This window comes from Cervus elaphus, chromosome 24, assembly GCF_910594005.1.
Source record: "Cervus elaphus chromosome 24, mCerEla1.1, whole genome shotgun sequence".
NCBI lineage: Eukaryota > Metazoa > Chordata > Mammalia > Artiodactyla > Cervidae > Cervus > Cervus elaphus.
In genome coordinates this window covers 47,820,423-47,838,969 of record NC_057838.1, presented here as the reverse complement: position 1 = coordinate 47,838,969, position 18,547 = coordinate 47,820,423, and the positions used below count along the sequence as shown (strand labels likewise).

Here is an 18,547-nt window from a genome sequence, read left to right as displayed (position 1 = left end):
TACATACACACCAATTTAATTCTCATAACAAACCTACAAGATAATTTTTATGTTCACTTTACAGTTGGTTAAATTAAAGCACAGGGAGGTTAAGTGACTTGTCCAAGGTCTCACAGTAAGTGAGCAACTGAACCCACTGTTTCAGAGTCTGGGCTCTTAGCCAGTTCAGGTTTTGCTGAGAACATTGCCAGCAACAAAGTAGGCACTCAGCTAACATTGTAGGATGAGTAAACAAGGAGTGAAACAAAATGAACATACTATCAACTGCTAGAGCAGAGCTGTTCAGAAGAACTTTCTGGGATGATGGAATTTCTACATCTACGCTCTCCTACACAGCAGTCACGAGTCTCATATGGCTGTTGAGCGTGTGAAATATAGCTAGTGTGACTCAAAAGCTGAATTATTTTTGTTTAATTTCAAGTAATTTGAGTGTATATAGCTACATGTGGCTACTGATCATCACATTGGATAGTACAGTCCAAGACTTTTAGGAGGTGGTATCACTTTTGATGTTGTGAGGTTTATACAATCTTGATGAATTTAACTCCAAAAACAGACCACAAAATTCCCTTCTGCATTTCTTTTTTCCCTAGTGCCTTCCACCCACAGTTTTGCAAACATCCTTCATCCTCCCACTATACTTCATTCCAGCCTAGAGAATGACACTCCTACCCTCACCCGTAGCTCCAACAAAGTCATTTTCCTGCCTCCTCAATAGTGCCCTAAACAGTCCTCCAGAAGTATTTAAGCAGCGAACAAACATCTAGAGACTGCTTGGATGGAATACTAGCCTGGGCACTGGGAAGGGGTAGAGGGTGTTGGAGATGTAAAGAAAATTAAACAAGGTCCCTGCCTAATAGTGTGTGAGGGGGGAGGGAGGTGGGAAGAGCAGTTAGACTGATAAACTGATACATTGTAAGGATTCAGTCAGAGGGGATGGAGTTGGGGAAAAGGCTTGTAGCCTCAGGAGTTTGCACTTCACAGAAATTGCTCTAAAACAGCACTGATTCCACTCACACCTGGACCATAAGAGTAAATGGATGGAGACGGATTTGCTTTCAAAACCAAGTTCAGGATGGATATAAGAAAAACCTTACTGATGTCTAAAAAGAAATGACTGGCCCAGATAAAGAGAACTGTTGTTACATTTCACCCTGATTGCCTGGGCTGCGGGTGGTTGGATTCAGTTCTTAGAACAGCACCACACCTTTTACAGAAAGAGAAATAATCAAAGAAAGAGTAGAGATTAGACTGAGAGCAAAATATTAAGAATCAGGAGGAAGAAGAACAAAAGTGGTGCACATTAACCGTCCAACAAGTGGGCAATCACTACTCATATTCTTCCACAATCTCCAATAACTGGGGTAGTGAGCATGCATTTCTCTCCTCCCACTAGGTGCATGCTTGGAATCTCACTTACATTGTATGTAGGTTAGGGCAAAAGATGTTGCTTTGTTTGGATTTTGCTTCTTCTGTGGAATTCATTATAAAGCAATGTGCTTTTGTGTGCCAAAGAGCAGAAAGGCTCCACTTCCTCTTTTCAAAAGGATTTGGGCAGAAGTCAACTACTCTATTTATTCCATGCAGTTCTCCTTCTGATGACTAGATGTGTGCTGGTTATAGATGCCACAGAAAAGCAGTGAATTTTCTCACCACAAAGAGCATTCTATCTTAGGATGTGTTTCACAGCATCATGCTTCCGAGAGTGCAATTTTTAGTCTGTCCTCTGAATGTCACTCCATCAGGAGAAAGCACTTAAACATATAGAAATACCCAGATGATGCCAAAGTGCTTCATTTCTCATCCACAGATCTGTTATGAGGGTGCGAGTGTAAAATGATCATGTCTTCTATTTTCCTCAAACTTCCTCTATTTTATTCTTTTCAATTAAAGTAGTTTGGTAAACACAGAATCAAATGGGATTTCATTGTGATGCTTTCCCCACACTTTTCTGATACATGACATCACAGATCAGAAAATCAAAATGTAAACAAACAGAAAAGGACTACATCAACTGTCCCCATATATTTTACACTGATGGGAATATCAGCTAAGAAATTAACTCTCTGCTTGTAAATTAACTCCAGCCTTTCCCAAAGTGTGTTCCCGAGAACGTTAGTTCTGTGAACTGTACCACAAAGAAAGCATTTCATGGCAAATTGCCCCTCAGCCCATTTGACTACACAAAATTGTTGGACTGTTTGCATAAAGATTTTCAGCTTTCAGGTGTACCCTCCACCTCGCATCTCTACTGCTGAGTAAGAAGTCCTTATGCAAGCAAGCCTCAGACCAAGCTCTGCCAAACACACATGAAGGAAAGTGCTAGTCACCCATTCGTATTTGACTCTTTGTGACCTCATGGATTTTAGACTGCCAGGCTCCTCTGTCCATGGAGTTCTCTAGGCAAGAATACTGCAGTAGGTAACCATTCCTTTCTTCAGGGGATCTTTCCTAGCTAGGGATCAGACTCAGGTCTCCTGCATTGCAGGCAGATTCTTTACTGTCTGAGCCACCACGGAAGTCATATATGTAATAGCAGATAAACACAAATTATGGAAATGCCTATTTTTCGTGTAAGCCCTGGGAGATCCCAGTCTGCCTTGAGGTTGTTGCCTAAGTCCGTTTCATGAAATGTTCACTCTGCTTAAGACAGGCTGAGACCGCAGTCCTCTGGTGGCTGGACCAGCCACTGTAGGGTTGGCCAAGTGACAGAGCCCTGCATGAAGTGCAGGCATAGAGAACCCAAGAGATGAGGTGACTGGCTCCCCTGGTTCGCACACTTTATTCACAGAAGGATAGGTGGGGCCATACAATCATTCTGGCCTTTAACATAGCTGAACATCACTAATTTTAACAATCAATAAAGCATTTCTATTTCTCTTTTGAAAATTAATAAATCCTATGGTGTGGATTATAAGAGGCACATTCAAAAGGTCTGAGTCACTACCTTCGAGGTTGGATTTTTGCTGAGGGCACTTCAAATGCAGCTTTCTCCTACTGGGTAAGCTGACAGTAGTTTACACGTGCCTGTGCTCACATAGAAAACATGACCCTGTTTATGTTAAGTGATTACCGAAGTGAATCCACACACTGATCCAATCATGCATGCTTGGGGAAGTTTGGAAATCCTCTTGGGAATTCACAGAACTAATAAACACACTAAAGGTTCTCCCAAGTCCTACAAAAAGAAAATCTTGGCTACATTTAAAAGATTTCCATGTATTTGGCCTTGGAAATGTCAGGACACATGCATTTGAAGAAAGCACTGATTCTGTGTTCAAAGGAATCTACTAATCTAAGCATCATTTCCAAACTGGATTCTGAATAAGAGCTGGTGTTCAATGTCATTCCAAGTCCAGCCAACTCTTTACATGTGAAGAAAAAGACATTCCGATTCAGAAATCATTCTCCTGTGAGTCTAATGTGCAAGGATCTGTCCCCTAGAGTCTAGTATCTTCTAACATGGTAAAACTGAGTTCTGAGGTCAGCAAAATTCACAGGTCATGGCAACCCTTCATTAAGATCATAGCATAGAACATACTAGGGATGTACTATGACAAGGACATAGCATCGATCATTTCATTTTTACTTTTCAACAATGTACGCAAAAGATAGCATCATCAGTCTTTTATAGACAAGGGCACTGAATTTTTGAAAGGCTAAAGACATTTTAAAAGTCATTGAGTGAGTAAGCAGCAGCATTAGGGTTTGAATATACAGAAGGCCTATTCAAAAGTGTGGACTCAACCACCATGCTGCCCCCTTTGAGGAGCAGATCCTACACCTATGGCCAACCTCTTATGTTCTGCCTCCTCTAAGTTTAGATTTCAGTAGCAAACCAGCTGCCCTCAGCTCGGGCCCGCTTTGCAGATACGTAATCTGTGCAAGTGTCTGGGCTTGTCCCTGGACTTGGCTTGGTGCTTTGCTGTGCTGTCTTAAAATTCTTAATAATTTTTGAACAAGGAGGCCTACATTTTTATTTTGCAGTGAGCTTCACCAATTATACAGCTGGTGCCATCCATACCACATAAGCTATAATTGACATAAGCTTCAAAAAAGAATTTTAAAGGCAAATTAGCTGCATAGAGTTCAGCTGATTTTGGAAACAAACTTGAGGATATACTGCCCAATCTTAGGTTATGAAAAAATATTTTGGCTTATTACAACTCTAGTGGAAACAGATAAGCCTATTATTAGTCTATTAATTACCCTGGGAAGAGTTTTCAAAACTCATGAGCAACAGAGCAGAAACTTCACACCCTCCAACATGTGACCCAGTTCTATATGATTAATGCCCACACTGACCAATTAAATGATTATAAGGTCACAAATCACTGGTCACAGTACTTGTACGGTTAGGAATGCTCCAGATGTGTCACACTCACACTGTGGCAGAAACTACCGGTTTGATAACACAGAGTCGTTTCTATCTCCCTTGTTAGTCTCGCCCTAAAGAGGATGGAAAAAAGCTGAAGACTTGCTTTTTTCCCCAACTTCCTTTACAGTTAAGCATCATCACATCACTTAATGCTGGCCAATATGATGGAAGGGGAAGTTTTCTGGGAAGCTTCTGGAGAAAGCGTTTTCCTTTGTTAGAAGAAAGAGAGTTCCATTGTAGGAAAAGAGGTTTTTCACTACCACACCTTTGTCCACTTTCTACTTTAGTTTTATATGGTGCTACAGCAGCCATCTTCTGGCAATGAGGTAAAATCATGAATATTAAAAGCCAACAGCTAGGATGGGAGAGTAGACAGATGGGATATTGCTGACAGCATGCAACAAGTGACCCAATGCTGATGATCTCTTGATTAACTCACCATTTGTTTACATTTCTGTTATCTTTTATTTTCAACCAAAAGTATTCTTAACTAAGAACACAATTTTTCAAAATCTGATCTCTTTAACTAAAGGACAAGACTTCCATTAACCTCATAGGGAAGACTCTGTTCACTGACTGTCATGGTAGCTCAGACCAATTCTCCAAACCATCTTGGCCTTCCCTCTAGTTCTTCAAAATTCAACACATCCCCCTAAACTTATTTGTATACCTATCACCAAATTCTGCACATTCTCGTCATGCCGCCTGTGTCTTACCACACATTCTAGTGTCTACCACAGAGCCTGACACCTTTACCCATACTGGGAAATGTATTGAATTGATAAGCAGCTTTCTGTGACTGTATTCAGTGACAAAATCTCATTCTTCAAAAATTTTGTGCTTTTACACCTGAATTTAAAGGTGAAATACCTACTGCTCAATGTTTTGATAGGTGATGGCCTTAAAATTTTAAAAAGGAAAATACTGTACAATAACTGAGGGATACTAAGTATTAATATAAAGTTGATTGGGTTCTAATCAGTGATCTTGGCAATGATTGACAGGATCAGCTGTGATGTGACGTGGTATTGTGTGGCACGGCATGGCATGGTGTGGTGTGGTGTGGAGAAGCATAGAGGTCATGGGCAAAGGCTGTGGAGTCAAACTACCTGGACTCAACTTCACCTCCATCACCTACTAGATGCCTCCTTCAGCTCCATCACTTATTAGATGCCTTTAAGCAAGTGTCTTTATTCTGAATTTTGGTTTCCTTATTCCAGAACGAAGAATACTACCTACCTGACTCAGGAAGGTAGTATGAGAATTAAATGAATAAGAGAATGAAAACATGAAGTACTTAACACAAGGCATGGCTCTTAGTAAGTACTCAATAGGTTTTGGTTACTGTATTTCACCTTAGGTGCTATCCGGGAGTCACTTCTCAAAAATTCTCAGAGCACTGCACATATCTAATACCTAGGACATATAAGTCATACAATACATATTTAAAGAAAAATTTAAGAACAGTGGGTAGCACACATATTGGAATGGCCAAAATCTGGAACACTGGCAACACCAAATACTGGTGATGTTGTGGAACAACAGGAAGTCTCATTCATCACTGGGAATGAAAAATGGTAAAGCCACTTTGGAAGACCGTTTGGCTGTTTCTTACAAAACTAAACATACTTTTGCCATGCAATTCAGCAATCATGCTCCTTGGTATTTACCCAAAGGACGTGAAAACTTACGGCCACAGAAAATCCTACACATGGATGTTTACAGCAATTTTATGCATAACTGTCAAAACATGGAAGCAACCAAGATGTCCTTTAGTAGGTGAACAGGGATAAATAAACTGTGCTATAACCTGATAATGGAAATTACTCAGCACCAAAATGAAATGAGCTATCAAGCCATAAAAAGACAAAGGGGAACCTTAAATGCATATTACTAGGTGAAAGAAGCCAATCTGATAAAGTTACATCCTGCATGGTCTCTACTTTATGACATTCTAGAAAAAGCAGAGGAAACAAAAAATATAATGATTGGTGGGGTAGTGAGGAGCAGGGGAGGGATTAACAGGGAGAGCAAAAAAAGTTTTTTAGGGCAATGAAAATATTCTGTATGATACCATAATGATGGATACTTGTCATTATATATTTGTCCAAACCCATTGGAATACACAACACCAAGAGTGAGCCCTAAGGTAAAACTATGGACTCTAGGTGATTATAATTTGTCAATGAAGTGTTCAGTAATACAACAAATGTAACCTAAGGTGTGGAATATTGACAATAGGGGAGGCCGTGCACATGTAGGGCAAAAAATATATAGGAAATATATGTATTTTCCTCTCAGTTTTGCGACTAACTCAAAACTCTTTTAAAAAGAAAGTCTTTAAAAACAAACCAAAAAAGTAGTCACGGATAACTTCTGAAGAGTCAAAGTATTAATTGCTCAGTAATATCCAACTCTTTGCAACCTCATGGGCTATAGCCAGCCAGGCTCCTCTGTCCATGGAATCCTCCAGGCAAGAATACTGGAGTGGGTTGCCATTTCCTTCTCCAGGGGATCTTTCCAACCCAGGGATCGAACCCAGGTCTCCCGCATTACAGGCAGATTTCTTTACCATCTGAGCCAGCAGGAAAGCCCCAAAAGAGTCAAACTGAGCTTCATATCAGACCTACATAGGATGTCGGAGCTTGGGGCCCAGGTCCAACAACTTAAAGTTCCCTCATTGTCCAGTTCTGTCATCAAAGGCAAGTCAGTTAACATCAAGTTCCTCAGTTTCCTTAGGTGTAAAAATGTGAATTATAAACACCCTATTGGGTATTTGGAGGAGTGATGGGTTCTGCCCAGTGTCTGACACTCAGCAGTCAATAAATACTAATTCTTTTTAATAAACCCTAGAGAAGGCTCTGTGTGCTATGCTGAATGAAAATACACACTTGATTTTAATGTCCCCTTTTTTTTTTCCTGAGTTTCTTTCTCAACCTTGAGACATTCAGCTCTCTACAGAGCACTGATCAGTCTTAGAGTTCTTCCACCCTGCGCAACTTGTGAACCTTACCATACTAAGTACACAACACACACCATTGTCACCTCTTCTCTAATAAACAAATGGCTCCCTGCCAGAGTGGTAGTCCTCAATTGCAAATTCCTATCTGTTTAACTCTCTAAAAGCAAAGTGTGAATTGGGGTCAAGCATATCATTCCTGGCATCCTTGCTCTGATGAATTAAGGTGAACGATGGGCCCATTCCACAGTTTGCCGGAGATGCTGCATATGTTGGCAAAAGTACATGCCTGAAAAACCAGGGGATTTTAGAAGAAGTTCTTCCTAGCTGCATGCAGCTATAGGCACTGTCCTTCCTCCCATAGGTAGAAATATAAAGGGTGGCCAGATAAACAGCATTTGTGGGAAAGAGGTAGATCTCCTATTAGTAGATGAGGATGGTAAATAAAAGAGTCTTATTATAGAAAAACTGGGCAGAAAGCAGTGATGACAAATAGAATCCTGATACACAAGCAAAGGATGTAAGGCATTTACTGCATTTCCCTGTCCAGTGTTTATGCCGTCCTTTTTTGATATCAATGCCTCAGTTTCTTTGAAGAGTCTTCTAGTCCTTACAGTTTAAGGTGGGCTTGGGAAAGACCCTGATGCTGGGAAAGATTGAAGGCAGGAGAAGGGGACGACAGAGGATGAGATGGTTGGATTGCATCACCAACTCAATGGACCTGAGTTTGGGTAAACTCCAGGAGTTGGTGATGGACAGGGAGGCCTGGAGTGCCGTGGTCCATGGGGTCGCAAAGAGCTGGACACGACTGAGCAACTGATCTGAACTGAACTGGGAGGGAAAAATGACTCAGTTTCAGCAGAAAGAACTTTTCAGAATTTCTGCTAAAACACTTTGGAAAGTCACTTTTTTCCCATATGGATGCCAAGATGATAGGGGGCAGTCTGCTTGAGAATAAAATCCACACAGAGGAGCAAGAGTGAAGAGATAAGAGGTGTGGCTTTGCTGGGTCACTGATCAAGAATCTGTATCTAGCCAGCCATGAATCCCCTGACTTTTCCGTTACAAAAGCCGGGGAATTCCCTTTTTGCCTATGCAAGTTTCAATTATTTCCTGTCACCTGAAACTGAAAAAAGTCTGACTCATTACTGAGGTAAAAGAGGAAGTCCCATCTACTTACCATATGTCATACTTTTCCTTCAAACACCAAGTATCTTCCATGTGATCTCTATATTGTTCTGTGGTGGCTGTATTTCCCAACCACTTACTCACATATTCAGCATAACTGCTCAGACAAGTAGAATTTTATTCATGGAACAACAGAGCATCTTGTCTGAATCAGAGTTACTCTGAAAACCAGGGACAGTTGGAGAAAACACATTTCCTGATAGTAATAATCACATAGTCTCGTTCCCTGGGTGAACTTTGGAGGCATGCATTTCAAACTCACATTCCATAATTTAGTAATCAGGCTAAAAATATCTTTGCTACACTCTCTGAGTAAAGATGGAAACACATTGCTGAAAGCCACTTATCTGCAGCAAACTCTGAGCTGGTTAGTCAATATTTGGACCTCATGAAAAGAATTTCAGTGGGGAATTCAGTCTACACACCCCTTATGCCATCTTGCCCCTTGGGAGTAACCCACCTTAGTAACTTGGCTCTTCAGCATCTCAGGAACCACTTTGCTATGCAAGGGTAACACATCTTATATGTTATAGAAAGTTTCTCCTTAGAATCTGTGCAAACTCAAATTGGTTCACTCCAGACCTAAGGTCTATGCATTATTACACATGATCATTTCAGAGATGATGGATTACTAATTATTGCAGATTGGCTGCTGTCAAGGGGTTCCTAAGGCTGTGGCTTCTACTGTGACTGTTGGAATTATAATTTGCTTTTACAATCCAGAGGGCTACTGCTGGATTTAACCCTTACTACGTTCCAGGCCCCGTATTAAACATTTTATATACACTGACCAATAAACTACTTAAGAAAACTCCATAGCATAAGGTCTATTGATATCTCCAATTTACATATGAAGAAACTGAGGCTCAGAAAAAGTTGAACAAAATTCCCAAGATCACATACTTCGTAAATGATGGAATAGGGAATAAATTCTAGGGCAATTCCCTCTATTCCCCATAATTCATGTTCTAGAATGCCTTTCTACATTTAGGTTTCTTATGAGAACTTTGGTATTTTACCTGGGAACATCAGTGTTCATTCTGGTAACTTGAAAATACTTAATAAGAGAATGCAAAGATAATACATTAAGCACACACATAGCAGGAATACACAACAGCAAGAATAACTCAACATCTTACCCAGGGCAAACACAAGCCTCGTGAAGCCCCAGAAAAAAAGCAATGACAAAGGAAGGCTCGTGCATTTCTAGGACAAGCTGAGGGTTGAAATCAGAAACTTTTGTTCTGGCGTCTGCACTGCTCTGCGACCCGCTGGTTATCTGCACCTGACAGGATGGTTCACCCACTGGGAGTTCAGTTTTCTAATCAGTAACAGAGTAAGGCTAGATGATCTCCAAAGTCTCTTCCAGCCCTGAAATCTGTGGAGCTTCACGCTTTCTTCCTCGATCCCTGAAGAGAACAGTAAGTAGACAGATACATGCAGGAGCATAGTTCTCAAATTGAGTATAAACAATAGAAAAACCTGGGAAACTTGTTAAAACAAGATTTCTAGACCTACAACTGGGGAGAAGGCAATGGCAACCCACTCCAGTACTCTTGCCTGGAAAATCCCATGAATGGCAGAGCCTGGTAGGCTGCAGTCCATGGGGTCGCTAAGAGTCGGACACGACTGGGCGACTTCACTTTCACTTTTCACTTTCATGCATTGGAGAAGGAAATGGCAACCCACTCCAGTGTTCTTGCCTGGAGAATCCCAGGGACAGGGGAGCCTGGTGGGCTGCCGTCTATGGGGTCGTACAGAGTCGGACAAGACTGAAGCAATTTAGCAGCAGCAGCAGCAGACCTACAACCGGAGGGTTCCTTCCAGAAAGATGGAAGATCTGCATTTTTAATGAGCCTCCCAGAGGATTTTGCTACAAGAATTGTGATTGAAATGCTGTTATTCAAAGCATCAGCAGTACTCAGGAGCTTATCCCAAGTGGATCTTGGATCCGACCCAAGATGAACTGAATCAGAACCTGCATACCAAGGTCTCTCGGTCATGCTCATGTAAGGGACAAACCTGGTTAATCTTTTTATTAAAAAAAAAAAATGATTGGAATATAGTTGCTTTACAATGTTGTGTTAGTTTCTGCTGCAGAGCAGCAACCTGGTAAATCTTGATACTGTGCTCAGTCTTGACACCAAAGAAACCACAGCAGCCCCTTACCTATTTGTTATTAATTCAATTTCTTCTGTGGTGGATGTTTTCATCCAGGAGAGATATAAAAACTACTACTTCAAAAAGCATCATCTGGAAGAGGGTTGTTAAGGTCAGTTTGGCAGAGCCAAAGACTTCAGTCCTCCAGGGCCATCTGGGAGTAGGGATTGTGTCAGGCAACCTGGACTGAGCCAACCTCCAGGCCGCAAACCTCACTTCAAATCGAGCTGCCTCACTTTAATCAGTTTTAGAAATTGGGATTACAGTTTGATTTTCTTTGCAAAAAGGGTTTCACTGTTATCAGTTTTTAAACTCATGCTCCACAGCGCCCCTAAATACCATCAGTACCTTCTTCATGTTAGCCAAGAGATGGGCTTAGAGAATGAACCTGGTTCTGTTTTCCTACATGCTTCTCTTGGGAGCTGAGATGTGACCTTCAAAATGTCAAAATGTGCCCCTGTTCCCAGGAGGGTTGTTAAGTTACTTTCCTATCTTACTTTAATATATGATGACCATGAAAGACACTAATGTGGAAAATTCTGAATTTGGCTCCCATGCCGGTCCTATTTGTCTAATGAAAGCTCCATGTATCTTTTCTTACAAGCAAAATGTTCCCACCAGTCAATGGAAACTTGATCTTTAAGGTAAACATAAGCAGTCCAGATCCTTCTTTAGACCAAGTATTTTAGGGACATCTTTAGTGATTAACATTGCTTGGTGGCTCCAGAGTTAGAGTCTCAGAACTTACTTAATTAAAAAGTCTCAAGAGGCCCAGGAAAAGATAACCTCAGTTTCATTAACACCTAATGAGTGATTGCCAATGGGGATGCATGTGAGAATCACCTGGGGAGCTTCAAAAAATCTTGATGCCTAGGCCACATCTCACTAAATCAATTTCTAGGATAGGGTCTCAAACTTTAATGGGACCCTAGATGATTCTAATGTGCAGCTTCATTTGAGATCCACTGACCAGCGTGCTAGATATGGGAGTCCTGGAGATGGAATCCTATCAGACACATGCTCATTGGCCCTACGCCACCCTCTCTTGTTCCTCCTCTCCCCCATCTAGATCATTCAATCACTTAGCAGTTATTTACTAGAACTCCACTATATACTCATTTGGAACTGGAAATCAGAAATTCACAAATCCTATCCTCGTGAAGCTAAGAGTACTACAAACAAAAGTGAATTAGAGTGAAATTAAGTCAGAAAGAGAAAAACAAATATCGTATATTAATGCTTATATGTGGAATCTTGAAAAATGCTACAGATGAACCTATTTGCAGGGCGGGAAGAGAGACACAGAGGAAAGACCATGGACACAGTGGGGGAAGGGACCGGTAAGATGAAATGGGAGATTAGGATTGACAAATACACATTACCTTATGAACAATAGATAGTGGTGCATGCCATAAAGCACAGGAGGCCTAGCTTGGTTCTCTGTGATGACCTAGGTGGGTGGAATGGGGCTGGGGAGTGTGGTGGCAGGGAGGCTCAAGAGGGAAGTGATATATATGAATACACAGAGCTGACTCACTTCATCATATAGCAGAAAGTAACACAACATTACAAAGCAACTATACTTCAATTAAAATTTTTTCAGGTGTGAATAGGTGCTACAAAGAAGACAAAATAGGGTGCTAGTGTGTAGGAATAGCCTGAGAAAATGACATTTGGGTTCTGAGCTGACATATGAATTTGGATAAGAACAGAACTATAAGACAAACTGAAGTAGAAGCTCTTGTGTACAAGGAATAACCAGCGCAAGAGCCCCCCACCCCCCATAGGAGGGAAAGAGCTTGGTAAATGGAAAGGACAGATAAGTCAGGGAGGCTGGGGCAAAGTGAATGGGGAGTGAAGTTAAAGGAAATGAGATCAATGTGGGCTAAAAATGAGATGGCGTTTGCCTTTAGGGCCTAAAAAAAGAGTGGAAGAGAGAGTTTGACAGATAAATTTAACCATGGGAAAATATCTATACAATAGACTATATGGATCACATGAAAAATGGCCTATACTCTGACATCAGATTGCATTTTATTTTAGCTTAGTTTATAGCAAGGAGGGAGAGTCTGGAGACAGATACTAGAATTGCGTGGGAGAGGGGTTCCCTCAATATTCATTCCTGAACATTCATTGGAAGGACTGATGCTGAAGCTAGATACTGTGACCACCTGATGCAAAGAACTGACTCATTGGAAAAGACCCTGATGCTGGGAAAGATTGAAGGCGGGAGGAGAAGGGGATGACAGAGGATGAGATGGTTGGATGGCATCACCGACTCGATGGACATGAGTTTGAATAAGCTTCAGGAGTTGGTGATGGACAGGGAAGCCTGGCGTGCTGCAGTCCATGGGATCGCAAAGAGTTGGGCGACTGAGAGACTGATCTGAACTGACTGGGGTTCCCTCAAGATGGATGGCACACTTTGTCCCTCTTCACTGTAAGAGCAACTCTCTTCCACTCCCTCAGGGATGTGATTCCTACCTTCTGAGCAACTACTACTAGCAAGGTGGGTTATAGTCCTTGGTTCAAAACACAACAGGCCGGCCCGGTCGGGGCGGGGGAGAAGAGGGAGGGCGGGGGAGGGAGAGGCGACCCGGGAGTCGTTGTGGGCCTCGGGCCGGACCGGTCCCGGGAGGGCGGGAGCCAGGGCCGGGCCGAGGGCCTTGGCGGGCCGTTAGCGGGCCGCGGCGGCTGTAGGGTCTCCTCCCCTGCCGGACTTGCGCGCCCCGGCGCTCGGAGCCTCCGGCGCTGTGCCCACCCCGCTCCAGCTCGCGTCTCCCGACTCCAATTAGAGCAACCGGACGGCCATGGAGGCCGAAGAGACGATGGAATGCCTTCAGGAGTTCCCTGAACATCATAAAATGATCCTGGACCGATTGAATGAACAGCGAGAGCAGGACCGGTTTACTGACATCACCCTGATTGTCGACGGACACCATTTTAAGGCCCACAAGGCTGTTTTGGCTGCTTGCAGCAAGTTCTTCTATAAATTCTTTCAGGAGTTTACTCAGGAACCTTTGGTGGAGATAGAAGGTGTTAGTAAAATGGCCTTTCGTCATTTGATTGAGTTCACATATACAGCAAAGTTAATGATACAAGGAGAAGAAGAAGCCAATGATGTATGGAAAGCAGCAGAGTTTCTACAGATGCTAGAAGCTATCAAAGCCCTTGAAGTCAGCATCCTGTTTTTGGTTGCCAATATCTGGCAAGATCTGTGAGGGATCAGAGATGTTACCCTACTTGCAAGCCAGCACATTATCTGCCACGATCTCACGGATGCTGATAGAAGATAACAGGACTCGCAGAAACAAAGAAAACTCAGCTCCACTAGAGGAAAATACCACGGGGAAAAATGAAGCAAAAAAAAGAAAGATTGCAGAAACTTCAAATGTTATCACTGAGTCATTGCCATCTGCAGAATCTGAACCTGTTGAAATTGAGGTGGAGATTGCCGAAGGCACAATCGAAGTGGAAGATGAAGGCATCGAAACGTTGGAGGAAGTGGCTTCTGCCAAGCAGTCCATAAAGTACATTCAGAGCACAGGTTCCTCTGATGATTCCGCTCTGGCATTGTTGGCAGATATTACCAGCAAGTACCGCCAAGGCGATAGAAAAGGGCAGATTAAAGATGAAGACGGCTGTGCATCTGACCCCACAAGCAAACAGGAACACATGAAATCACACTCCACTGAGAGTTTCAAGTGTGAAATATGCAATAAAAGGTATCTTCGGGAGAGCGCGTGGAAACAGCACCTCAGTTGTTACCACCTTGAAGAAGGTGGAGTCAGTAAGAAGCAGAGAACTGGGGAAAAAATACACATATGTCAGTACTGTGAGAAGCAGTTTGTCCACTTTGGACATTTTAAAGAGCATCTTCGAAAACATACAGGTGAAAAACCTTTTGAATGTCCAAATTGTCATGAACGATTTGCTAGGAATAGTACCCTCAAATGTCACTTGACTGCATGCCAAACTGGAGTGGGAGCAAAAAAGGGGAGGAAGAAGCTCTATGAATGTCAGGTCTGTAATAGTGTGTTTAACAGCTGGGACCAGTTCAAAGATCACCTGGTGATACACACTGGAGATAAACCCAACCATTGTACTCTGTGTGACTTGTGGTTTATGCAAGGAAATGAATTAAGGAGGCATCTCAGTGATACTCATAATATTTCAGAGCGCCTGGTAACTGAAGAAGTTCTTTCAGTAGAAACACGTGTGCAAAATGAACCTGTGACATCAATGACTATTATAGAACAAGTTGGGAAGGTGCATGTGTTACCACTGCTCCAGGTTCAGGTGGATTCAGCACAAGTGACTGTGGAACAGGTCCATCCAGATCTGCTCCAGGACAGCCAAGTGCACGAGTCACACATGAGTGAGCTTCCAGAGCAGGTCCAGGTAAGTTATCTAGAAGTGGGGCGAATTCAGACTGAAGAAGGTACTGAAGTCCATGTAGAGGAGCTGCATGTTGAATGGGTAAATCAGATGCCAGTGGAAGTACAAACTGAGCTTCTAGAAGCAGACTTGGATCAAGTGACCCCTGAAATCATGAACCAAGAGGAGAGAGACCCTACCCAAGCAGATGCTGCTGAGGCTGCTACAGAAGAACACGAAGATGCTGAGGCTTTAGAGACCAAATCAACAGTGGATTCCCAAGCCGAAAAGGCAGGAAATGAGAACAGAACACCTATGCCAGTTTTAGAATGAAATAACAAATGCATATATTTTTAAAGTTATCTGTTGGGTTTTTGAACTGATGATGGGCAGTGTGACTGTCCTTACGCTAACAGACATGTGGACCAAAGTTAAACTCTTTCCTGTTGTGCTGAACTGTTTCTATGGAAGCAGACTGATTTCCCCCCACTTTGCCACAGAGGAGGGATCTTTCCCATAAGTGAATGGGAAGCTTTGAGAAGTATATTTCTGGAAAACTTAAATGGATTATATTCTTATTATATAGTTGGGTACGAATGTATATTTTCATTGTGGTAAGAGTTCTTACTCTCTTTCCCTGGTCATGTCCTTCCTCAAGTTTTTTTCCCCCCCATGTTGTAAAATCAAATGTAAAATCATTAGAATACAAGTTTATGTATTCTAATGCATGTTAGAAAATTTGAATATATAGGAAACAAGGCTGCATGAAGAAAAGTGCATTGTTACTGTGCAGTTAAATTTTGGCTTCTGGCTTCCTTTAGTTTGAACAACATTCTTGTCTGCCCTGATGGGTAGTCATAGATGTCATCTCTGCAACAGAAACAGAGTGGTAGTGGCGAATTTCTAGAATGTTTAAAAAAAAAAAAACACACACACACACCCATGTGCCTTTTCAAAACCAACTAAACTTCTATAAAGCATCTCTAGTTCTTTCAAAATTTGTGTTGTAAGCAGTGTAGGTGATGCTGTAGTACTTTATATTTTTTTTCTTATAATGACAGCTACCAATTCTTTTTCATTTAGGTTGAGAAATTTCATTTAATGGCAGCTGAAGGGCCATTTTCAATTGGGAAAATTCATTTATATCTGTGGTAAACTTTATTTTGATGAAAAGTTGCACTAGTATTTTACCACCAGATGAAAACAAGATGAGCATCATTTAAAAATTAATGTATTTAAAATAAAGTACAGAGAAAAACATGTATATAATATATCAGGCTTTGTTTTGAATGAATCTTTTCCCCCAATCCTTAATGTAAAGATCTTGTGCTATAACTTTTAAAGCCATACAAATAAGAGTGCTAAACTGTGGACTTAAAAGTAGGTGTGTAAATATTTTTAATCAGTATTACTTGGAAAATAAAATATAACAACTACAGAAAATAAACCAATATGCTATTTTCTTTACCTGTTAAATATTGGGAGATATTTACATTTTTAAAGTAAACTTTAAAATCAAAACACAACAATAGGCACACTCAGCATTTTCAGGTGTATACCTGTCTTTCATTCACCCTGACCTTCAAACACCTGTACCCTCTGAAAAAGTCTATCAGGATGTCCCACCGCACCTCAAATGCACCATGAACTCATCTTTCTTCATAAATAGACTGGTATCTCCTCCTATAATCTCTCTGTGAGTTGATATCAACAGATGGTCATTGAGGCTGGATCATCTCATGGCTTCCTCACTCACAGGTCTGCTGCTTGGGCTGGGTTGGCCAGAAGAGCTGAGTGGGAGCTAAGTCAGTTCTGTCCATTCTCCTCTGTCTAACTTGGGCTTCTGCACATCATGGTGGTCTCAGGATTGTTAGATTTATGTGGTCACTGCCTTCTCCCTAAATGAATGTTACAAGAGGCAGGAAGTAGAAGTTGCCGGTCTGTTAAGGTTTGAACCTGAAAACAGTCACAGCATTACTTCCTCCATATCTATATCTGCCTGCTCAAATCAGTGTCTGAGCTCATGGGGTAGGAATCAAAGATTCACCTCTCAGTGGAAGGATTGTTGATGCATTTGTAGCCATGTTTTATCCATCACATGTATAAAGTACACACACACACATACATATGCTCACATAATATATATATATAGACATATACAGTGTTTGATAATGTTAAGTTATAATCTTTCAAGTTAAATCTACTCTAATAGTAACTAAATGTTATCCTTATTACCTTACAGTGATGTCCTTCAGTCTTTTTATAAACTTACTGGGCCAGCAAATGTTGGGGGAAGACAGGGGAAAGCAACCAGTATCAGCCTTGGAAAGAATCGCTAACTTCCCTGTCAGAGGCGTGAGTCACCCTCCATCTGTTGGGCACTGGAGGGTTGCAGGAAGTTCCTATCATAATCTTTCCAATGTAGGCATTGTGCAGTCCCAAAGAAGAAGGGGCAGGCAGGGAGACTCATCTCATTGCAAATGCAGGAGCTTCTGTGTTCTGTGTAAAAGGTGGCCCATCAACAGAGAACAGGATATGCCAGTGTGACCATGAGTCATTAAGTGAAACCATGGCTGCTTAGGTTGAAATGTCTGCCAAATGGGAGCAGTAAAACTGTCCCAGTCTCCCATCACCTCCAAGGAAGGATCAAAGAAGTTTCATCTCAAGACATACATGAGGAGAGGAAAGAACATGGTACCTGAACTTCTCAAATACAGATATTGTTGGATCCTTTATAAGGGCAAGGATAGAAGCACAACTTCTCCTGAAATACATTATGAGGAAAAGGTGAAAATGAGCCAACCTAAGAATATATTAGATGCATAATATGTAATATAATTGTCTTTAAATCTAATACATTAGACATATTAGATCTGAAGATAACTCATTATGACCAAGTTGGGTTTATCCCAAGTATGTAAAGCTACTAGACACTGGAAAATCTAACAGATGTAATTCACCCATGAATATAATCCTATAGTTGGTCTCTAAAGATGACCTCTTGCCATCTTGTCCTCATGTTGTCCCTCTGGACCTGAATCTAGGCTAGCCTGTGATTTACTTTAAACCACTGAACATGGTTATGCTGATTTCAGGAAAACGCCTTAAGGCCTGGAAACTCCTGCTTCACACTTTGGGCCACCATGGAATACATCAGCTACCAAGCTGGAGAGACCTTGTAAAGGCCAAATATAGAGACCACAGAGAGAAAAAGGGCCCTGAGACTATGTCGGGAAAGGCAGGAACAGCATTCCCAGCATGCCAGCTGCATTGGAACTTCCAGAAACCTCCAAGGAAGTACAAGGCATTTAATGAGCCATCTGGGACCTTTCAACATCCAAGCTGAGAATCCAGATGAATCCAGAGCCAGAGCTACTGCCACTGCATGAGACCACCCAAACAAGAATGGGAGAAAAAAAAAAAAAATGGGAGAGAAACACCTTGCTGAACCCTCTTAACCCACAGAATGTAAGGGATAATAAATG

At 41.7% G+C, this 18,547-nt stretch overlaps 1 protein-coding gene across 2 annotated transcripts; it reads left to right on the top strand.

Moving 5' to 3' along the window:
- The first annotated feature begins 13,338 nt into the window (after positions 1-13,338).
- LOC122682661 (zinc finger protein 131-like) lies at positions 13,339-16,509 on the top strand. Of its 2 annotated transcripts, none has more exons than XM_043885651.1 (2): positions 13,339-13,872; positions 13,985-16,509. In XM_043885651.1, the coding sequence occupies exons 1-2, from the start codon at positions 13,496-13,498 to the stop codon at positions 15,393-15,395; spliced, it is 1,788 nt and encodes a 595-aa protein (XP_043741586.1). In that variant the 5' UTR covers positions 13,339-13,495; the 3' UTR covers positions 15,396-16,509. The 2 variants fall into 2 exon arrangements, with proteins under 2 accessions (XP_043741586.1, XP_043741585.1); XM_043885650.1 differs by having other exon boundaries at positions 13,590-13,721; positions 13,994-16,509.
- Positions 16,510-18,547: the final 2,038 nt, after the last annotated feature.

What these genes read in the sequence shown, in the direction of transcription:
- LOC122682661 (XM_043885651.1), top strand. Translation starts at nt 13,496, where the DNA reads ATGGAGGCCGAAGAGACGATGGAATGCCTTCAGGAGTTCCCTGAACAT. An exon ending in GCCCTTGAAGTCAGCATCCT is followed by an intron (nt 13,873 to 13,984) that starts GTTTTTGGTTGC and finishes AGAAGATAACAG; the next exon opens with GACTCGCAGAAACAAAGAAA.